General features: G+C 38.4%; 1 protein-coding gene across 1 annotated transcript in view; it reads left to right on the top strand.

Moving 5' to 3' along the window:
• Positions 1-4632: 4632 nt before the first annotated feature.
• The window catches only part of PLCH2 (phospholipase C eta 2), a 43520-nt gene continuing 23942 nt past the window's right edge, over positions 4633-24210 (top strand). The window contains exons 1-8 of the mRNA XM_075171903.1: positions 4633-4764; positions 10336-10506; positions 13581-13674; positions 17355-17558; positions 18657-18777; positions 20746-20917; positions 21176-21283; positions 23044-23175. Coding sequence (XP_075028004.1) covers positions 4633-4764; positions 10336-10506; positions 13581-13674; positions 17355-17558; positions 18657-18777; positions 20746-20917; positions 21176-21283; positions 23044-23175 — 1134 coding nt within the window. The remainder of the gene's footprint in view (positions 4765-10335; positions 10507-13580; positions 13675-17354; positions 17559-18656; positions 18778-20745; positions 20918-21175; positions 21284-23043; positions 23176-24210) is intronic.

Genomic DNA, 24210 nt, shown 5'->3' with positions numbered 1-24210 from the left:
CTGGGAAATGGTTGAGCCGAGTTTGAATCCATTTTGGATCTGATGTTGTAGTGAATTCCAGTAATGCTTCTGAGCTGTAGCACAGCCCTTGCTGTTATGACTAATACCTGCTGACCACATTGATTTCAACTAAGGGCATCTGTGATTGAAGCCAAAGGATCAGATTTAGGAAATAAAATGTTACATGAGGAATTATCTTGTTCTTAATTTTACACCACCTCTCCATAAATATTTTATTAATGTAAACAATGTACTCTACAGAATTGTGGATTTAAATTTAAAATTTCTTTTATTATTAGTGACCTGCTTTCAAATGGATCTATTTTGTTGAACCTTCTTTTCCTGAGTAAATTAATTGAATTTGTTTGAAGCACAGGAATGTCAATTATTTTTTCCATTTCTTTTTGTTCTACCTTGCTTCTCTTGGGCGTTTTTGCTTTTGCTTGAGAGGTAGACTTGAATCACCCAAAGAATAGTGTGGTTTTTGAAGCATTTTGGAATACATGGAATGAGTGTTTTGGTTTGGACACTGTTTCATCTATAATCTGTATGTACAGATTGATAAAAGAGAAGCCTGACCTCAGAATTTCCTTGTATTTCTTTATCAATCTGTACTGACTAGAATATGTATTATATGTATTAGTTTTCATTCTTCCATCCAGAATCTGAGTAGTAATTTAGACTTCTCATCTCTAGGTCTGAAAAAAATATATAAATACATTGGACATGGTAATAGTTTTAATTTTACTTAAACAGACCGGGCAGAAAAGCCACAGGAAAATTAAGTCACAGGCTATGCTCTGTCATTATGGGAAATAAATGGGAGACCTGGCAGAAAACACGAGAGTCTGCATTCATTGCTGGGACATAGCCGGTCGCTAACAGTTTGCATTAACGTTGTCAAGCTTAGTTCCTTGCAACAGCTGCATTTCAAAAGAATGTCTCCTGTTTGGGCAGGCATAGGCATGGCCCCAACCCTGCTCCCAGGGGCTTCAGATGCAAGAGCCGCAGTTACCAGCAGTTCCCAAGGAAAGGGGAGGATCCCTGCTGCGACAGAGCAGAGCTCTTTGAGGGAGCTGCTTCTAAGATTCGTTTCTTTGAAGGCCGCTGGCTGCAGTGTCTGCAATGCTGCCAAATCCCCGGGAGGGGAACATGTTTTAAGGGCCCACAGACGAAGTACAATATAGGTGAAAGGCCTCCTCCTATGGTTTTAAGTGATTTGGAAAAAGAAAAATCTGTTAGGTTCGTGCTTACAACATCTAGAACCAAATCTGTAGGTTCAGTGGCTTAATCCACAGAAATGGGAGGAAAACGGTAATTTCTCAATTACTGTTTCCAGAATTTACTATTTTCTTCGGCCTGGATGGCAAGTAAAAGTGTGATGTAAACAGCAGACATGCAATGCCTTTGTGATGGCTCTGTATGTAATGAAAATGGGCATTCTTGCTTCTGGAGAGAAGTAAATGTTTGGGCTATAAAGCTTTTTCATGGTTTGCAGAAGTCCTAATGTTGTTCTGTCACTCTGAAAATGTTGTATTTTTACTAAAGTAGCTTCAAAATAATGTTGCTGATAAATTCAGCTTAGCTTTGCCTCATACTCTTTCTTTTGTGAAAGATCAAAAATTTTCTTTACAAATCTGGTTTCCTTTTTGCAGACACCTTGGTGTTAACAAGCAAGTTAGGAATATTGCCTGAATTTCCTTGTGTTCTAGAAATTGATACTTGATAGTAGTTTGATTTAGAGTGTGATCAGAAGGTGAATATTATTAGTTCAGCTAAATCCCCCAAAATAAGTGTGCTGCCAGTAGTTTTACTATACTCTGCTTATTAGTATGTTTTTAATGTGCTTTGTGTTTCATCAGTCATGGGTATTGGCAAACGGTGGCTATATGTTTATGAATTAGGACTGAATGCTAAAATATAATTATATAGATCCACTAGGCATTTTAGGTCCTAATCTTGTAACTGCTTTAATAGGGAGAGGTGTTTTTCTGAGTTTGCTTGTTAGGATTGCTCGCATGCTGGGAGCAGCTTATCTGGGTGAGTATTTGTAGAATTCAGCTTCTGAACTTAAGGTGCTTATGAAAAAATTACAGGTCTTCCATAGCACCAGGTTACGGGCTACAAATCCAACTTTGTTAGCATTCAATGTTATTTCTAACTCAGTCACAAAGAACTGTATTTAACTGATATTTCGGAACCACTTTAATGCAAATGTGGGGATTTACTCATAGTATGTGTTATAGGACAGAAAAAAAAGTAGATAGTTTTTTATTCATACTTATCCTTGTAGTATCTGAGTGCCTTACACAAAACATTGATCAGTGCAAATAATATCTGCTCAGTATTGTTCTTTCAGCTTCTTCCCAAGAAGAAAACTTTGGAATCTTTTTAAGCACAGCAAAATACTGTTTATGTTAGAGAAGGCAAATCAAAATAATGCCCCCTTCTACTTGTTAGGATTTTTGTTCAGCTATACATTTCCCTGACTGGTGTAGGATAAAATTACTCTGTTGTGACCCCAACTGTAGACCTCTTTATAAGAATGTAGCCTTTGAAGCTGGCTTCATCTTTGCAGTCACACACTGGATTCTAACCACCTTCTTGCTGTTAATTTTTAAGGCAATGAAAATGGTTTAACTCTTAAGTCCTTTGTACATAAAAGCCTTTGAATTATTTTTAGGGTTCCTAGAATACTTTTGATGACCAAGTTGGGTAATTAAATTTTTTTTTTAAATTGGATTCTGGGTAGACAGAATGTGAACTAAACTGCTTCATAAGAAGCCATGGTACTTCTGAATGGTGATACTGCTAACAGGAATTCCAGAATTTACGAAGAGGAATGTGAAAAAAAGTTGCTGAAATTGTGCCACAGAGTTACTGGATGTTTAACAGGCAAAAATGTGAGGCGTACTGAAAATAACTCTCCTGACATGGATGGAACAGTGCTAGTTTTTGCTGGCCAAGGATCCGAGCTTTCAGGTGAAATTTCATATTGTGTCCAGCACAAGTTTTACATATTATAGGAGCTCAAATTAAGCATTTGGGATGGTCTTAAGAAGGGTATGTACCTTACGCCAATTCCAGTGTATGTATGTTTCATACCTATTAATACGGGAATGAAAACTTTCACATTTACAGATAAGTCCACAGTTCCCAGGAGTCTTTCTGACTTTTTGATCTTATAACCTGACCTCTTATATTAGACAGTACAGGAAATCTTACCCTGTGACCTGAACTGGTCATTGGGCAGCTGCTTGATACGTTTTCTTCCTGTGAAGGTGATCTTAAAGGGAGCAGTCTGACTTACTGATATGACTTTCTCTCTTCAGTGGAAAGATGTATGAGTTCTATGCAAGCTGGTACCCAAATGATCAAACTCCGTGGCAGTTCCAAAGGGTTGGTCCGCTTCTATTACTTGGATGAGCACAAGTCATGTATTCGCTGGAGACCCTCTCGAAAGAATGAGAAAGCCAAAAGTGAGTATCAGCCACAGAACCTTTCGTCTGATTCCTCCTAGTGTCTTGCCCTCTTACAAATAAAGGAGTGTGAAGGATTTGGTTAATTCACAGGTGATCAAGAAGAATGTTGTACTTGAATTTAAAGGGCAGTAAATGATTTTATGATTAATAGTTTATGAAGATTAAGTTGCTGTTGTTAGCTATGCCGGTTGCAGTAGTGTAGTATGTTGTAAATGAATTGCAGACGAAACCTGTGTGAATTGGGGACCTTGCAGTGTGAGGTTTGGGCCCCTTCTCTACAGGATTTCTCTACAGGATAAATGCATCCTGCCTGGCCTAGGGCATGCACACAGTCATTAATGAACTACGTGCTTTTGTCATTCTAGTTTCTATCGACTCTATTCAGGAGGTTTGCGAGGGGAAGCAATCAGAGATCTTTCAGCGCTATGCCGATGGCAGTTTTGATCCCAACTGCTGCTTCAGCATCTACTATGGCGACCATATGGAATCTCTTGACCTGGTATCTTCCAGTGGAGAGGAAGCACGCACCTGGATCACAGGGCTAAAATATCTTATGGCAGGAATCAGTGATGAAGACAGCCTCTCAAAACGCCAAAGGACCAGAGACCAATATCCTTCTTATACTATCTGAGAGTATTTCCCGGTGGTGGAGAGCTATCAATAGCGTAGGGATTCCTTTAAGTATTTGTTTTGCTAAAAGTAAGCACTAGGCTCAAAGCTTCAAAGTGGTTCCCGTTGCATTCCCTGTTTCCAGAGACAGAGAGGAGTCCTTGAAGAGGATTGTTCTGGGCAAGATTTGGAGATGAATGACTGGAGTGGACTGAAAAACATACAGGTATATTCTTTCATCTGTTACTCCCTGTGTAAAGCTGTCCATTTAATTTATCGGGACAAAGTGTGATGCAACACTGCAATTCACTCAGAAGTTAGTTCTTCTGCGCTGTAGTATGGCTAAATAGTATGTGTTACATATTGAGCATAGTAAGTCTAGAAACTGTTACTGAAATAACATGACTAGAGTTATATTATACGTTACCTTGAACTTTCTTTCATCAGCTCATATAGTCTTTCCTGATATGAAAAAAGTCATATATACATAATGTTCAGTAATATCCCTTGATATTCCACACTGTTCCTTAACTCCTGTTCAATGTGGTTGAAGCAGACATTTGATGAGGCAGATAAAAATGGTGATGGCAGTCTGAGTATTAGTGAAGTGCTCCAGCTAATGCACAAACTGAATGTGAATCTACCCCGACAAAAAGTCAAGCAAATGTTTAAGGTAAGAAATGAAAATGTATTTTTTTCTAAAAGAACAAGGATTGAGCTGCTGGGGAATTAATATGAAACCTAATAGGAGAGGTTGTAAACACTTTGGCAGCTGGTTTGTTTCCACTCTACTGAGACATACTACACAGTCCATTTGGTAAATTGGAGAGAGCTCCAGGAACACATCACAGATAAATTGTTATTCATAGAAAAAGGCATTACACCAGATACCTTCTGGTGTCAGATAACATAAAGACACAATACAAAGATTGCTTTTTGGCTGTACTTGTTGATCTGAAGCTCAGTCACGTTTCCTCCTCTGATTACGTTCTCTCTAATAAATATTGCCTAGTAAAGTATCCAATATCCTCCAATAACTGGTACTAATAAAATATCCAGTATGCAGACTTCCTATCTGTCACGTTTTTTGCACTGCTAAGAGCTATTTGTTTGACATTGTGTTCTACTGACCTTGACCCAATTTATTGGGCAACTGAACTATGGAGGTGTGTGTGCTTTCATAATCAAAAAGTCTGTTATGTGAAGAACCTAAGCAGAAGTTGAACCAATAGTTTTCAGCATAGTGAACTACCATGACTTCTGCACTACATTCAGTCAGGGATATCTCAGCATAATTTTCCAGCAGCTCTGGTATTTTAAAGAATGTTCTCTTGGAGAGGCTTTGAGAGATTGTTTTAGAGAAAACTAAATACTGCAATTTAGGTAGCATTGAAAGGGATCAAATACCTATCTACCAATGGCTTTCTAGACAGTCTAAATCTGTCCAAGGCATTGTGTATAGCTGAATACGTAAGTTTTGCCTAATGTAAGGTAGAGAAATGTTATAAGCCCAATTTCACACAACTGAAGCGGGAATAAGGTCACAGAAAGATCTGTGGCAAGGCAAAGGTAATTCTGTTCTCTGTTGGTGCTTGAAGACTGAGCCATCTTTTATTCTAAGCATTTACTGAGCTTGTACAACTCCTGGGCAGTTTGCAATCAATTTAAGACTGATTAAAGATTTCTTAAAGTTCCTGTCTTCATTTTCCAAAGCTTTTCTTCTTGTTTTGAGCGATTTTTCCTGGTTTGATAAAGTGCTTACGGAATGAAACTGCCTGGACACATATTTTTTCCTGTTGTTGTGTGGCAAGAAGGCTACTTTGAAACAAGTAGTCCTTTTGGTATGGCCGAAGTGTAAAAATTCCTTTTTTATTTTTAATCTTACTTTTAATGCACTAGGACAAGAACATTAGAAACCTTCAGTCCTATGAAATAGAAACCTGAAATCGTATCAGTCTCTTTGGAATCATTTTACTGATTCATGCTAGTGAACGAATGCTCTTATTTTGACATGATCTCTGCTAAGATGTAAAAATTAGACTGTTTATCCTTTAGGATGGCTCTGTGCCGTTCTTCTAAATTTAATGTTCCCTAGAGAATTACATACCTGTATGTGAAATTAATCCATATAGAGAAGGATGGTAAGAAGTGTAAACCCTAAGCTTCAAGGTTTAGATGGTGTTGAGAACCTTGAATAAAAAGCACTTTTGCTGGCAATGGCCACTAATTATAGAATTGTTCCATTGCTAAGGAATAGTAAAAAATAAAGAGAAACAGTCAACTGAGGCTTTATGATACAGTTTATAAATCTTATGCAAATAAATTTTAGTATGTCGGCTCTTGTTCCTTAATAAACTGCCATAATGTTGCATAGCTCGGCGAGTCCTATGTGCAGACCACATGGAAACATGGTTTCCTGCACAGTATGAGTTGCTTTGTGTGGGATAAAGGAGAAGTTAAGAACAGTGCCAGTCAGCATGGCTTTTGATAAGTCAACTATTTTAACATGAAACTGAACAACACTTGGATGTGTACAATTGGATGGGTGATTTTGTATTCAGTTTGGACACGAAGCTGTCATTCTCATATTGTAACTTATTCCTGAGAAAAGAAAGGGAGGCAAAATTATCTCTTTCCTTGGTTAGAAACCAATGTAGCCACTGCATTTTGCCATGGACAGTCCTTATAGACCCACTTTATGGCCTATGATTATGGCCTCTTAACTATAGCAGAAAAGAAGAGTATTAGAGAATAATTTGGGGAAGGAGTGTAACTTGGAAATCTTCTGACTAGTTTGACTGCTGAAAAAATGGGCCTTGAAACCTTCCCTCTTCCATGGCTGTATGTATTTATTCTAATGCCTCTGGGTTGAAAATATTTTTAACTTGCATCTCTTTCTGCTCTTTCTTTCATCCTGCTGGCAGCTGATGCTGAAGCCTGCCTGGTTGCATCTTATGTGCAATGTAAATTCCTTTGTGGATCTGCAGTGGTAAAATATGCTCAAATGGAGCATGGAAAACAGATAACTCTGCAAACCATAGCAACTCAAGGTTATGGGAAAGGAAGGAAAGGCTATGGGAAAGTTTCCAGTAATCAGCTCATACAGGTTATCCTAGTGTATGCATCAGGCTAGTATTTTACCCATCATTTGGGTGGGTTGTTCTTTAGGAGCAGAAAATCCTACAAAAAAAAAGTTTGCAGCTAGGGAGGAAATTTAAACAGACGTTTAGAAGTAGTGTTGAACATTTTTTCTGCATGTTACTGAATAAAAGAGAAATAAAAGGTTTATAGCACACAGATGCCCCAGGCAGCTGGGTGCTTATTTCTCTTAGGCTGCTCTTACTATGCCAGCCCTCATTCTGATTACCATTTTCTGTTTCTGTTGCAGAAAATCTATGTGGACCAGAATGAATTTTCCAAGTAGATTTGTCCATGCTGTTGCACACTGTTGCATTGTAACACCATAGACATTTCCAAACAGAAAAAGAAATTTTTAAATGGAATGAAATGCAAGTCATCAGGAACTTGCAAATACCCTCTTCTTTGCCTTTGCTTTTGTTTGGGGAAGAAAAAAAAATCAGTTTGTGTCTTTCACTTCTGCAGGTGATAAATTATCCAATTGATGGATTAAACCTGTATGATTATGACCCTAAACAATTTTAAGTGTGGCTATGGCATTAAACAGCAGTTTGTGCAAAACAGATGTCTTCTGCCAACTGAAAGTTCTTTAAATTCCAAAAGTACTGGCTATTGGGATGAATGGTTGTAATCCTGTCTCTACGAGAGTATGTGCTACTGTGTTAGGTCCTGGTTGTTTCCACACACAAAATTGGTACCTCTAGGGTGCAGGCTGTACCTTATGAGAGTATTGGAGATGAGAACTTTTCAGCTATTTTAATTTTTCTGATGCAATGTCTGGACAGAGTATGTATGTACCTTAAAAAACATAATGTACATTTAGGTGCCTGAAAATCTCATAGTTGGAATGGCAGCTGTTTGAGCACTGCTTCATGTTTACTACAAAGTCATGCTAGCCTAGTGATTGCTGGATTTTCAATAATTCAGTTCTGGGACACATTCCAGGCTCAAAAGCCTTTGAGAATCATGCATGTACAGCCAGAGAAAACCAAGGGGGTTTATCCGTTACTTTTTTTTTTCCATCAGTTTTTTTCTTTCATACCAGCAAATACTAGGCTTATGGATGTAACTCAGTGAAGAACTGAATTTAAAAACGCATTAAAATTAGTAGATTAAAGTGACTGTCTTTTCAGGATGAACCATTAGGTTTCATGCAAGCCAAATAGAAGACACTGGGTAAAACTTCCCTGGGAAAAAATTTGCGCTTATTGTATGCTGTGTTCTGGTTTTACTGTTTGTAATCAATGACAATTACTACACATATCAGGTGCTTTAGAAATGCTATTAACAAAGAAGAATAGGTTTGCTTTTTCCACATGCAATGCATAATTGAAACTGAGCTGGTCTCAACTTGAAAAATATAATTGCTATTTGATAGCTTACAATCAGAATATTAAGCAGCCTAGAAATTAAAAACCAAATCTCTCAGTTAATGAAATAGCTACACCAAGTATTTTAAGATATAATTGGGTAGATTATATGTAGGTCTTGAAGAAAGTTACCTTGAATATTAATTTTTCTAGTTAAAAAGTAGCAAGTTGTTTAAAAAAATCTTGCCATAGTTACAATGGGAAAAGACATTTTTATTAGCTACTTCTTGCTCACAAATGCATTCATATTTTCACCTGGGACTCATTTCTAAAGGAGCTTCATCTATGACTTCATGACTCCTCATTCTTCCAGTCACTTCCTCCGTAGTACTGTCAGCTTCAGTGTTGTAGCTGATACGGGCTCTGAAACTGCTGGTGTGAGACTAGAAAAGAGACAAAATGGTGAGGCCTATCAAGATTAAAGAGTGAACAAGGAAAGAAGAGACTGCTTGTGTAAATTTTTAAAGATCTCTGTGGGTGCATTAGGATAATTTGTAGGGTTATGGCAGTACTTCATTTTTGGGCAAATAACTGAATTGATGTCAACTTGCGAGAACAGAAGTGCTTTGTGAAGGCTGCTCAGTGCTGCTGTCCATGGTTGTAAGAGCTTATTATCAGTCTTTTCCTCAACTGATACAAGTGCACATGTATGGCAGTACCTGAAGGAAATTCAGTGAAAAATATGAAGATTTGTTAAAAACTTGTCTGATTTATTTTTTTTTTAATTTTGTGTCCTGAAGTGTGCTTAAACATGTCTACAGTGAAGGTGAGCAAATATGCTGGCAATTTCTTTATTGAGAAAAAGTAGGGAGTGCTGGAGAAGCTTTTTTCATAAATATGCAAGTGTTGTCTATCCTGTTTGGGAGACATTGCAGCTTTCCTTTTTCATACTTTCCCCTGGCAGAATTTCTCATTCATTTTTTCATGCTTCTAGGAACAGGCTTTTAGGAAACACAGTAATTCCATAATCTCTCCTCCAAATAGTTATATCATTGGGTGGATCCCATTGTGATCAGACTCTCACAAGATTTCTTTGAGGAAATTCTATCTCCACTGTGTGCAAACAGTGAGTAGTATTGCTGATACAACCATGGGTGGTTTGGATCACAGGCTGGGGCACCTGACCTCAAAAAGTAAAGAACCAAGAAACATACACATTGTGGGGATGGATGTACCAGAGAATATAGTGTCATTTACTGATGATTTTTTCTTTACTTGCAAAATTAGTATTCTTGCAGATCTTATTAGTTTATGGACATGGATTTAACAGATACCCTCCCAAATCCTGAATATAAAATTAATTTCAAGATGACTTGGATTCTAATGATCTTCTCAAGAAAATATGAATGGGTAATTCTGCCAGACATACACATGTTCTGTTCTATGTTGCAGGGTATGCTGTCTTACTTCATTGCCATAGGTAGAAGAAATCCTTCAAGCACGGTTCCCTGTGGAACAATAAAGACCTTAAAAGTTGTTTCTTGGCTCATGCACTAGTGCATACATTTAAGAGGTTCAAAGGGGAAAGCTATGCAAAGCATTCATATGACAAGCATCAGCCTGATAAATCAATCTGTTCTAGCAGGCCATAGAGTGAGTAGCTATGTCAGGCAGCGTCCACTTGCATTTAATTTCAATGTTGCTTTTTTCTCATGCAGGAATATGTTTATTTAAAGTTTGTTCAGGCTATTGCTGGGCAATTGGGTATCTCATTGCCTTATTGCTGTGTAATGCAGGAGGCTGATACGGACGACAACCAGGGCACGCTGGGCTTTGATGAGTTCTGTGCCTTCTATAAGATGATGTCAACACGACGTGACTTGTACCTGCTAATGCTCAGCTACAGCAACCACAAGGACTACCTAGATACAGATGACTTGAGACGCTTTCTGGAGATTGAACAGAAGGTAGGTCCAGGCCAGGAAAAGACTTCCCGTCTGCATGCCTTTCTGTCTGCCATTGGGGGTGCATTGCCTTTTAAAAGGGGTGGGAACTTTCTTGTCGTGCATGTGAAAAAATCAGATGCCTCCTGATTTTCATCTTGTAGGCTGGCATGACTATTTCTTGAATCTTCTTGCTCTCACTGCCTCTTTTGTCTGTAGGCTCTTCTCTTGTGCTCCTAAATATAGTCTCTACAATTTCTTTCTTTTTCATGTGTTCTCTTAGGACAATTCCATCAATATCTGTCTTTTCCCAGTATTCAGTACCCTGGTGCAAAGATGCTATTTCTGGCTCTGCTTTTGACTTAGCGCATAGTCCATGATGAGACAATGAATTACTTTGTCACACTATCTCAGTTTGTAAACTGGAAGATTATGTTTTTGAAGAACTGTTGAGAGGATTATTCATGTCTGGGGAAGTTTTTTGAGGGTTTATAGTAGTACATATTAAGTTGTCTCTTAGTGCTTTAACTCCATTGCTGGAGTGGGTTTTAAAGACTATTTTTCCATTTTGCTGATCTGAAACAGGCAAGGTATTTTTGTCTAACAAACCAGGTAATGTGTATATGCCCTGTACAATAATATGAGGCGGGGGTGGTGGCGGCAGCAGCCAGTAGATAATGATAAGCTTGATATTTAATGTTGCTCATGAATCTGAGACATTTTACAGTTCTTCAGAGATGTTAATTTATAGCTTTATAAGCTTTGCTATTCAGGTATTGAAGTGCACCTATACATTGTGCTTATAGTTTATGCACATTCAGCGAAATACCAGCAAACTATGTGCTATATTGCAGTAAATGCTATCCACTTGTGTAACTGTATTTAACAAGGGGGCTAGCCTACATCAGTCACATTAGAAAATTTGTCCATCCGTCACTTGTGTGCATTGAAGTTACAGAAATCCATTTTCTGACAGTTCATATATGTTTTCATGAAAAGAGGAAACTAGTGTTGATATATTCTTATTTTCGAATGGTAAAAGTTTCTTATCTCTGTGTGTATGGTGCACCACTTACATGCCCACTGATCTGCTTCCTCTGTCACTGACTTGAACCTTTATGGCATTAGGAACCTTTGTAACCAAGCTACCTGGAAGCCTAACACTTTTACTCCTATCCCAAATACCCCTTAGTCGGAACAAGTTTGGGTCTTTCTGGTACATGGTAATTTGGCAGACCAGAATATGGCAAAGCATCTAATGTCTTGTACCATGAGGACATTCATCCAGGTTGCCTTGGGAGGTTGTGCAGCCTCCATCCTTGGAGGTTTTGAGGACCAGACTAGGTAATGCCCTAAGCTAATTGATGTGACCTTGTAGTTGACCCTGCTTCGAGCAGGATTTTGGACTGGATGACTTCCTGAGGTCCCTGAATGATCCTGTGATCTTTCATCTAGAGACTTGCAGAAGATTCTGAAGTGAGGAAAAATAATTGGTCAGCAAGATGCAGTCAATGCAGGAACAAATGCATTGACTCGTCTTTGCCTTTTTCCTCTCATGATCTCTTTTGAAGCTGCATGCCTGTAAGTCATAAATCTCCATCAGTTTCAAAAGTGGTCTAAGAAATCAATGAATAAAAAAGCCACCTCTGTGGCAGTTATCTTTTTAGATAAGTGGGGTATGTTTCCATTTCATTGGTCAATTGATCCTCCAGATGGTGAGAGGAAGATGAACATTAGCCACGGGACACAAATCAGCTCAGCTAATCACTGATGTGGACAACTCATGCCTGTAGGGCTTCTCTCCCTTGCCTAGTGCTACCCTTTCTCATGCGATATGTACAGGGAAAACAAGTGTTCATTCTGTGCGTTTGAAGCTGTACCAGAAAAATCTTCTGTTGTTCCAGAGCTTTTTCTTTTGAACCCAGCAAACCTGTAATGTATGGGCAAATAAAGGGTTAGGGGTTTTTTCCTTCCTCTTCTTTTACGTTTATTTATTAGGTTTAAATTACCCCCAGAAAAGGCATTGATCTGGTAGCAGATATGCTGGTGGTTTCATTTCCCCTAAGCAAAGATTCCATTTTGCCAAAACAGTCATCAACTTGGTCACTTTATTGGCAGTCCCTCTGGTGACAAGGGCTGTATTTTCATGTGTCAGGTACAGCATATGATGGACAGGATTTCCTGGACCACTGAGGACAGGAATATTAAATAATAGCAGGGATAATAATTAGAGGATAAATCAACAGTAAATAGCAGGAATATTAAATAATAGTGTTAAAATTGAATTATGAAAACATTTCAAGGTAAAAAACCCTAGAGCTTATCATAAATGGCTCTTTTTTATAAATGCTGACATTTACAAACGTACATTTCCCTTTGTGCTCTTTCCTTTTTCAGTTGAGAATGCAAAGCAACCTTGAAGTTAGCAGATTTCCTCAAGGAGCTTTCTGAAAGCATTAAGTCCTGATTCTTTGCTACCCTGCTAGTAACTGATTTTTCTGTCTGCTGCATAAAGATGAGCCTTTTTCTTGTTTTATTTTAAAGTAAAAGCCCTTTGATAATGCAAACTAATCCTTTAATCCTACAAGAGAAGAAATCCCATTGGTTTGTGACAAAGCTTGTTCTCTTTGCCTAATAACACTCTAACCAGATTTGATCTACAAAGCAGAACTCTGTCTTTATTGGCTGTGATCAGGCAGCTGCCAATAGGACAGAAACTTTTCACAAAGCAGTCTAGTTCTTATCTGACCTGACAGTAATTGACAGGAGTGAGAATCTCGGTGGGTAACTGGAAATCCTTAGTACCACTATGGATGAGTGGGTGGTGAGGCACTGGAACAGGTTGCCCAGAGACGCTGTGGATGCCCCATCCCTGGAAGTGTCCAAGGCCAGGTTGGATGGGGCTTTGAGCAACCTGGTCTAGTGGAAGGTGTCCCTGCCCATGGCAGGGGGTTGGAACGAGATGATCTTTAAGGTCCCTTCCAACCCAAACCATTCTATGATTCTATGATCTGGCCAGTTGTTAAACTGTACACAGAGAAAAGAGCTAGGAGAAGCTGTGATTAGTAGTTAACACTTCATTTTTGGTACTTTTACAGATGACAAGTGTGACTAAAGAACACTGCCTGGAAATCATCAGCAAGTTTGAACCATGCCTGGAGAACAGGAAGGAGGGAGCTCTGGGGATTGATGGTAAGCTGGCTGGTGTAGCTTTTGTAGGAAAGAGGCAACTGTTTAAACGCTTATGAGAATATTGCATTTGTTTGCATAATATATAGTCATAGAATTTTGTTATGTTGTATAGAGTATGCATTTCAGTAGGTTGGTTTTTTTAAATAATCTATTATTTGCTGAGGAACCTAAAGGGAAATTGGTAGTCTTTGGAAGATTTTTAAAGGTACATATCATGATGAATGAGCAGTCATTGAAGGTCAGCTGGAGCTGCATGTGTCTTTATTTGTGCTTTTGGAAAATACAGTAGAATTTACTTGCATCATTCCTGCAGGTATTTTTGGAAATCCTTTAAGTTTTAATAAGAGGAGTGATGTGATCCAGAGTAAACACATGAAGTGGGATGATAAATGAAATTTGTCTAGAAGCATGCTTTCATGGCCTCTGGTGCTAAAGCCTTCACTCTGAATATAATGATGCTGTACCATCATGACGGTAACTGTTATTTTGAGGACTGATTCTAACTCCTTTCCCCTAAATAGTAAATCTTCTGCCAGATCTTATTGACTCCAAGAACAGAATATATTCCTCAGGAATTAGATTCTGTGCAAAAGTTCTAGGACCTTTTGAAAATCAGTCTTGTCCATTTCTGTGGGTGTGTTGTCCTAGTGAAAAGTGGCAAAATATAAGCTCAGTTTTGTTTACTGCATGAAGAAGTGGGTATTTTCTGATATATTGTGTAAGGTGTTTTTTTTTTTTCAAGAAATGATGGCTGCTTAGGATAGATTCAGGTCTCTTCTACTTTCAGACTAAATTTTCAATTTATTTGAAACTATTTATACTAATGCCAGGTAAGTGTAGCAGTTGACATATTTATGTTTTTATTTTCTGGTGCTTTACAATCAGTGGCAGTCACATAAATAATGAATAATCAGGTTCATTATCTTGCCTTCCTCAAGTCAGACTAGACTTTTCAAACAATTGTCGTTTTTCATACCGGGAAGAAAAACTTCTAAAAAACTAGCCTGATCTATAAAATTGCTTTGCCTAAGAATGGATGATAAAACAATTGATAGTTTATGGGTTAGGATTAGAGAGAAGTCCAGCATGGGTGACGTTCTTCTGGGTGTCTGCTACAGATCTCCTGATCAGGAGGGAGTAGAAGATGAGGTCATTTTGAGACAGCTGGGAAAAGCTTCACGTTAGCAGCTCTGCTTCTTATGGGAGACTTTAACCACTCCAGTATCTTGCTGGAAGCGCAACAGAACAGAACATATCTAATCTAGAGCTTAACTAATGCAGGAGATTTCTGGAGTGCATTGATGATAACATCCGAACAGAGGTGACTGAGGAGCTGACAAGGGGCACACTGCTGGATTGGGTACTGACAAAGAAGAAAGAACTGCTTAAAAAACATAGGTATATATCTGCATGCATATACATGCACACGCGTGCGTGTGCACACATGCACACACAGAGAAGTTATTCTTTTCTTGTCTTTGTGTGTAGTTGAGACTTTAGATCCTTCTTGTCATCCAGAAAACAAATTGGGTGTTGCCTAGGGAGACTGAAATACAACAGCTATGGAAACTGAAACTCTATGTTTATTCCTCAAATTGGTGCAGCCCAGACAAGAGCATCCTGCCCACACTTGGAGGCACTTCAGCAGTAAAATAATAGTACCATGTTCTTTGCCCATTCATGTTCTTTCATGTGTCTGTATTGCCTTGCATCCTCAGCTGTGATGGCTTGTATCATGAAGCAGCTTGGACTGGCCTGTGACAATTAGCTCATTCAACATCGTCTTGCAAAAAACCTCTTGCCTTCCTCTGTTGATGAAAATAAAACAGTGTGTCAGTACGCTTTTCCTGAGTGTGTAAATACTGGAGGTCTGTGGTACAGAGGTACCACAGGTACAGAGGTACTGTCTGCTGACAGTATCTTGATTCATTCATATTTCTTCATCCTAGGCTGATAGATCCCGTTAGTGTGAACTCATTATAACAATTTTGATACTGTATTTTAACAAGTGCTTAAAGCAAACAATAGTGTTGTTTCAGAGGCTGCCCGAACAGTGATGTGTGGAATTAATCTTGTAGCAGCTGACTGGTTTGTAGTGAGAAGAAATGATTAATTTGCCAAGAGTCATTAGCTGTATGTTTGCTGACATATACTGTGCCCTATCAATTTTTCATGCTATCTGCTCTGACTTGGTTAGTCTTTTGTTTTTACTCTAGCTGTATTACTGGTTTGCTAGTTGATCACGATATGTGCCTCAAAAGACTCAAGTATTAAGCCAGACTGAGGTTCCCTAGCACTGTTTCCTAGTGTATTCTTCAAAAAGTTTTGGCTGCTATTTGTATTTATCAGCTCTTTTCCTTTAATAAAACTTTCATCAATACAAAATGTAAAGCCTATAAGAACCATCATAAAGGTGACATTTTATCTTAAATTCTGTTCAAGCTGAATTTCTCTGTGTTCTGTAGGCAGGTGTTCTGAGACTGATTTTGAGGACTGGATTTATTTTGCCTTGTGTAGCTTTAGTGAAACAAAGCACCAGTCTGTCAAGTCAGAGAAAGTGCGTTACGACCTTTAGAAGTTTGGCAGGATTTTTTTACGGGCGCTGTTTTATTTATGGAATAATGAGTGAAATGTCAGGAGAATTAGAAGTCTTGAAGCAGAGACCTTTTGAATAAAGGCATCATCGCTGTCAGCAGCTGTTAAGCCAGGATGTGAATGGAAATCTTAGTCTTTCATTGGTGGTGAATGAAAAGAATTCTGGGGAGACTTGAAATGGAAGTTACAGGTTTTAATGTTAGTCCGTCTTGTGAAAGTGTCTGTGTATATGTGCACAAAAGTATACTGGTGATCTGAGAGCAGCAATTTCATACAAAGATAAAAAACATAACTTGCTAAAACTTTGCTTCTAAACAAGAGTGATGACTGCAATACAGAAATTGTCCAGGTGATGTAGTCTGCATGATTTGCAAGCATCCCACTACTTTGGAAAATAAATTCTCCTGGTAGCATTACTGAAAATGCTACAGATAATCGATGTTTTGGTGTCAAGTCTGGGATACTACAGTGAACTTCAGTTTCATAAAGTGACAGTAATGCAATACTACAGATCTCTCCCGTCCACATGCATGTTTGTGCATGCGGTGTCATATCAAATTTAGGGACTGTTGCTTGTGCAAGCCAATGTGTGTTGACATTCTTCTGGTATTTTCAGGAGAAATAGAGGAGGGGAGAGTATCTCCCTTGCTTCAACTGTGTTGGGCCACTGGAAACTATCTCTAGGCAGTACAATACCGTACACCTTTCAACTCATTTCACTAAGTAGCAATGCCAGGATATCACTGCAGATCTCTTGAGGCTTTTGTATGCTATGCGACTTAATGTCCCAGCAGAGTCTTTTGACAAAAATTATAAGCCTAAAATGTCAGGTTGGGTTAAATAGCCATATTTTTTCAGGAAAGGCAGAGCAGAGAAATGTACAAAGTAACTAGAAGTTTCTTGAAAGCAGTAATCGCAATTGATCATTGTGACAGTTGGGATGTAGTGGTGTTATTTATTTATTTATTTATCTTACTTACATGTTCATGAATGTGTTGGTGAATGTAGGGATGAATTTTTAGGCTGGTTTTAGGAAGACTACAAAAGGACAAAACTGTATTATTTATAGTATTGTTTGTTTGCAGGTTTCACCAATTACATGCGGAGTCCATCAGGGGACATTTTCAACCCAGAACACTACCAAGTGAATCAGGACATGAGTTATCCTTTGAGTCACTATTTCATTACCTCTTCACATAATACCTACCTCATGGGAGATCAACTGATGTCCCAGTCTAGGGTGGACATGTATGCATGGGTGCTACAATCTGGCTGTCGTTGCGTAGAAGGTAAAGATCAAAAAGGAATCATCAGCAGGCTCCGTAGTTTTGTTTCTCCTCTGTAAAGGAAGACTCATGACTTCTGCAGAAGACATGGTAATTGGGCAGAGAAAAAAGCCTAGTAAAATGGTGTCTTCCCTTCATAAAGAACAACAAATAGAGTTGCCATATAATGGATAAATTTCTTGAGCATGGAAATAAGGCAGACATTTGAAGAGTAGTGTCGTTGGTACTGAGGACAAAAAAATTTTAAAAATATTTTTGTAGAGAGGATACTAACATTCAGTAGAATGTATTGGTGTATATACTTTCTAGCCAAGCGTATGACAACCAAACTGGCAAATACGGCAGAGTTCCTGCTACACGTAAGAGGAAAGCTGATATTTCTGATAAGGGCAGTAGGGTTCTATTACGTGAAATGTTGACAGTCTCTGCAGTGACCAGGAAGCCTTTATGTGAAATCCCGTCTGATGTTTGTAGTGCCTTTCTGAGGCAGTACCTGTTTTGTAATAATCTTTAATATCCTGACCATGAAAGTGTTTTCACAATTTTTCGGAAGGCCAATATTATGGTTTGCTCAGGTCAGGTTGTGGGCATGCCAATGGGTGCTTCAAATGAGTAAAACATTTCACGGAAATATGATTGTAAACAAGTATAAGGTTAGACAAGATCCAAGGAGGGCTAGAGATGCCTAAGCCTTGGCTTTGCAATGTGGTGTGAGAAGCTTGGCTAAGATTCTCTGCTTTCCTTTTCAAGTTTAGCAGTAGTATAATGAAAGTAATGCTACGCTATGTCATCTCTCTTCCTGTCATAATACTCCTCAGCACTTGTTAAAGGAGATCTTTTTTGCTTGGGGCTTTCTCAAACAATGGGAACAGTCATCTGTACACAGTAGAATGTCAAGGCCAGGAAGTTTCTTCAGAGGAAAGACGTTCAGCGCAGTGAGGAGGGAGATACAGATGAAGGCGGGGAATGAACCTATACTCTGCTTTGTTGGGTACATGACTGGCTGGGTTTCTGAAGGGAATTGCAGGATCTCGTAGTCTTCCACAGATGGTGGCCCCAGATGTTACTTGTCTGATGGGTGTCATTGTTTCTATTCTACAGTTGACTGCTGGGATGGCCCGGACGGTGAACCAATTGTCCACCATGGATACACTTTGACTTCCAAAATTCTCTTCAAAGATGTGATTGAAACTATCAACAAATATGCCTTTATCAAGAACGAGTATGTATACAGTGTGCCAACTTTTGAGTCTCAGGGCTATAAACTGGAGCATTCCCAGGCGTCCTTGTAAAGGCAGTCAGTGAAAATCTAACCTGTTCCTGCATATGCCAGACAGAATTCTGAGTTGTTTTCTGTGGGGAGAAAGCCTTTAAAAAGAACTAACAAGGCAAAACTGACTGTGTGGGAGTATTCTGTACATAGTTATGGGGCTGCCTTTATCCCATTCATAGAAGACAAGAGGATCAACATGTTTTGACAGTGAATGTTTTTAGTGAATAGCTGACAGTTTAACCGCATATCTTGGTTGTGTACTCCGGTGGTGCCAAGGTTACAGTTGGTTGCTCCGGGGATAGGAAGCAAGTCAGGCAGCAAAGGAATACAAAGAGACAGTAGCCCAATTGTTGGGAAAGCAGACTGTTCAAGAGAAATAGTTTTTTTCCCCTACCTGTACATTGCTCAGGAAGTCAGAGAATTATATAATGGGAAGTTTCATATACCTTGGCAGTACTGTCCTCCTCCTGAGAGTCAAAATGTGTGTGTCAACCTATCTTTTTTTTTTTAAGATAAATTAATTTATCTCTGTAAAATTTTTCCAGTAGCTTCTCTAAAGCAGTCCATCTGCCTTCATTAATAGAGCTAAACTTGCACTGAAATTTCAGCCCAGGTAAACTTACTGTGAGCCTGAAATTTTTGGAGTTTGCCTGAAGACATGGTAAATGAATCAAAGGAAGGCTGGCCAGCAGAATATATGGCAATGCTTCTGAAATTGTTGCAGTTCTTAAAAGCTTTACAGAAAGGTTGACTGGGACTGTGTTACAGCTTATTTGTGGTGGTTTTTTTTCTTGATAGGTATTGATGCTCAGTCAGAGTTTGGTACTGAACGAAACATATCTTAGACTTGCAGGTGTTTTCTTTCCCAGGATAGGCTGGAGGCATAGCTGTTGGCAAACTGCAAATTCAGCTAAGGAACTAGCTTCAGGCAAAGCTAGGAATTTAACTATAGTCGTCTACTGGGAAAGTTTTGTCCTGCAGGCATTGACTGGCTGAAAACCTCATTTTTCCTGATGAGGAGCTAATGAGGGCTGGATGTCAGGATGGAAATCTTTTTATTCATAATTAGTTTTTAATTAAGGAATCCCTCATAATTCAGCCCTACAAAACTGCACTATATACTGGCTTTTGTGCTCATCCTAAACATGTATCATCTTTAAACAGAAATCCATCTTCAATGTGCTTTTATATGGCGCCAACCACACTGGAATCAATGTTTCACAAATCTTATCTAGATGCCTTTTAAACAACAAGGCATTGTTATTTCTTGGCCTCAGCCTGGAGAACCAACAATAAATGACAACAATAAAACTAAATCTAGAAATAATACTTACTGTCTTTGTAGAAGAGGCCTTATCTGCAGGCTTGTTTGTATGACACTGCTCTGTTGCTAGCTAGAAAAGAATTAATGGAAGAAGTAACACAACAGGTTTATCACTTGGTTGTTGGAAGTGGGAAGGTAAAGACAAAGCCCCTTTGGGGATCTTTTCAGTTCTTGGAACTTTTAGTTACTTTTACCTGTAAGAATACAACACGGCTGAAGCACCGATTGGAGAGTACAGTTGAAGGCACTGGCTATTTAGGTTTTCCTTATGAATCGCTTATGAATCTCTTTGACAGGAAGTGAAGGTCAGGACTGGGTAGTATAGGAAGGTGAAAAGTGTGCTCTGGAGAAAAAAATGCATCAAATCAGATTGCAGAAGTTTAATTATCCTGTGGCTGTCAAAAATGGACCATTCAGTTTGGAGTGAGTAGTGGGGTATCAGCCCTGTGCCCACACTGATTTATCTAACCCCTGTGGATTTCATTGGTGGTGATGCCTGTTAGAGGAATGGCTCAGACAGTAATAACCGTTATCCTCTTAATGCTATAAAAGCTAAATTTGCAGTTAATGGTACTTGCTTGTGTCTCTGCCAGGTACCCTGTTATCTTGTCAATTGAGAACCATTGCAGTGTCATTCAGCAGAAGAAGATGGCTCAGTATCTTACAGAAATTCTGGGAGACAAACTGGATCTGTCTTCTGTGCACAATGGTGATTCGACCAGGCTCCCTTCACCAGCAAGTCTTAAAGGAAAGATACTGGTTAAGGTAAAAACCTGCTTCATTTGTTCCATCCCTCTTTTTGTTTGTGATGATTATGATTTCTGCCTGGTTATTACTTATACCCTAACTTAAATAATTTTACAAAAAGCAGTCTTTAAGAACCTGGTACTTAAGGTTCTGAACAAACGTCTTCACAATCAATAAGAACCTGGTTGCATGCTTTGAATAATTTTTACTTTTTTTCAAATGTGTGATAGCAAGAGCTGCATGCTAACCTGCCTGTGTAATCATTTTATCTTCTAGGGGAAGAAACTTCCAGCCAACATCAGTGATGATGCAGAGGAAGGTGAAGTTTCTGATGAGGACAGTGCTGATGAGATTGATGATGACTGTAAACTAATGAATGGAGATGTAAGTTAAGTGACCATTTGAACGTAAACGTGTGTTAGGTTTTCCCATCCCAATGAGAAGAAACCTTGTATGAATTCTCTGGAATGTGGATGTGGTCTAATCTTTGGGATTCATCACAAGTCTTTTATGTTCTAAACCTTCATGGGGACAGATTTGACAAAAGTGCATGCTAGGCAGCACCGGTTCTAGGGGTTATGTTTCAAGTTTGGATTTCTTTTTCTTTTAATATTTTAAATAGTAACATCTCATGATTCTTTAGTGCATCATGATGTTCTTCCCCTCAAATGCAAAAAAGAAAACAAAAAAATTCTACTTATGTCAAATTGTGGTCATTCTACAGAGCATCCCTTTGGTTTGCTGAATGCTGGGTTTAGTTGATTTTTCCTGCAAGGAGATGTTAAAAGGGGAGAATATTTTAAACTCTGCTTGCTTCAATCTGAAAATCCCTTATTTCTTCATCCTTTTTAAAAGTTAATTTTTTTGTCACTTTAATCTTCTGGCAAGTGACGTTGCATCTTAGAAACAATATAAAATACACAGCAAAACCATTTAATAGGATAAACTAGATTGCCCTGGAGAGAGATTGCATTTTCAGTCCTCTCTCCCTCGGGCTATTTCCTCGTTTTGTATTACGGATTTGATCCTTTTCATCTAAAACTAAAAGAGAAACTTCTTTATCGATAAGTCTACCAAAGGGGAAAAATAATGTGTTTGTTTTTTTAAATTATTATGTTTTAGCATATCACTTTTCAATATTTGAAAGCTGAGATCTGTGGTGTTTTATTGCTTCATGTTTTTTGACACTTTCTTGTTACCTGATGCATCTTTTCAAAGGGGAAGGTGAGGCTACAGTTCAGTCCAGCAGGCTTTCACCTGTATAAGATCAGGCCTGGTACCAAGGCACGACCATTTTGAACAGGGAGAAAATGAGTTGAAAGCCAAACCAAAAGCTTTTACAACCCACATAGGGGCTACCTATGTAGTTAACTATACAGGGAAACTAGAACTACGCAAAATGAATAAAATGAGAATTGGACATTTCTTGACTTTGAAACTTCACTGTGATCAACAAAGTTCACTCAGCTTGTTTTCCTACATTTTCTAGTTCTTTTGTCTGTATCCCAGGCATGGCAGACTGTTTCCAGCATCCAAAGGAAACAAGGCAGGTGATTTGACAACCCTGCTGAAATCAGAGGCACGGTGGTACTTCAGATCCTGATTTTGAAAGTTTTCCAGATAATTTTTAGACTTAAAGATGGTTTGTTTCAAGAGGATCCTAATCCAGATACTTGAACAAGCAGAAATGTTAGCAGATCTCTCATTACTAGAAATTACTTTTGCCATGATTCTTTTCAACTTAGCCCACACATATACTATTTATAAAGAGATGTCAAATATTGTTTATTTTTCTTCCATTAAATGGATGGAGAAATTAATGTCAGTAAGAAAAGTGTCATCTTTCATAATAAAATTATGTAGTAACATGTTATGGCTGGGTGTATTATTCTCACTAAAGGCTCATTAGGCATTGCTTTGCTGACCTCATTGTCTTTGTTACTAACAGTTCACTTTGCTGTGAGGTTTACTGATGCTTTAAATCTGAGATTTGCTACATCTGGTTTGCTTTCCAAGCCAAATTTTGAAGAGCTCAGAAAATCATAGCTTGTTTCGTGACAAATTTTAGTTTGCATTAATCCTGGCTGGAATTACTAAGACTTTTTTCATCACTACCTAGTTTAATGATTCTGTTCTGTTTGTAGGCATCTACTAATAGGAGAAGAGTGGAGCATATAGCAAAGAAAAAACTTGACTCACTGATAAAAGAATCCAAAATCCGTGACTGTGAAGATCCAAACAATTTTACAGTTACCATTCTACCATCATCAGGAAAGGTTGGTCTAAAATCAGATAGTAAGAAGGTGAACATGTTTTATTGTACTTCACTTACCCCTAGACCTAATTGTTGTTTTGTTTGTCTCTGTAGCTATATAGTACTATTATTTCGTAACAATAATGCTTGTTCTTTCAAAGGTGGATGTCTAATGTTGGGCTTTTAAATCTGTTTTGAGACTCCCCAATGAAGATAGCTCAGTTTACCTGAGGTGTCTGCAGCTATCATAGCACTAATGAAACTAAAGAATGCTCAGCACTTCCCTTAAAACAAGATAGTGAGAGTCACACGATGAATTTTGCGGAGTCTATTTGCCATTAGGTCCCTGTCTCCTGTCTAGGTTAACTAGGATAATACAACTCAAGAATAACCGGATAGCCACAACGTTCACCTGGGATGTGGGAGATCCAGGTTCATGTCCCCAGTCAGACTTAGGTGGAACTGGGATTTTGAAGCTATGTTTTCCATTCTTGGATGACTGCCCTGACCACCACATATTTGGCTATTTCAATATATAAAAAAACATGTTCCCTTCTTCTGTAATATTTTCTGTAATATTTTGTCATGACATCTTATTGATACCTCACGTTGCTTATATAAAAGCTATATTATAAGGAAGAATACTTTTCACATTTATGAACATTTAGTAGAAGCTTCTTTTTAATTTGCTGATAATGAGATTTTAATTTTAGCTGTTTTTACGATTCACACTTGATGCAGAGGGGTAGTCTGTTATTGCAGATGAATAATGAAATATGGCAGTCCTTCAAAATATAAACTGAAATGCTAACCACCTCTTTCTCCAAAGTCCAATGACTTTCTCCAGTGACTTCAGAGAAAGAGGTGTTTAGCATTTCCATTTGTGGTGTTTTATTAGCTTACTGAATAAATCATATATTATTGACTTCAGATTCATAGCTGAATTCATTCATTTAATGATGATGCCAGGTGAACATCACTGTCAGATACACAAAGCTTTTTTTCTTGCTCACACAGCAATTGGAGCATGAAATGTACAAATGAAATTACTTTTCAA

This window comes from Calonectris borealis, chromosome 23 (genome assembly GCF_964195595.1).
Source record: "Calonectris borealis chromosome 23, bCalBor7.hap1.2, whole genome shotgun sequence".
NCBI classification, from domain to species: domain Eukaryota; kingdom Metazoa; phylum Chordata; class Aves; order Procellariiformes; family Procellariidae; genus Calonectris; species Calonectris borealis.
Note: the sequence above shows the minus strand (reverse complement) of the source record. Positions and strands in the feature narration are given on the sequence as shown.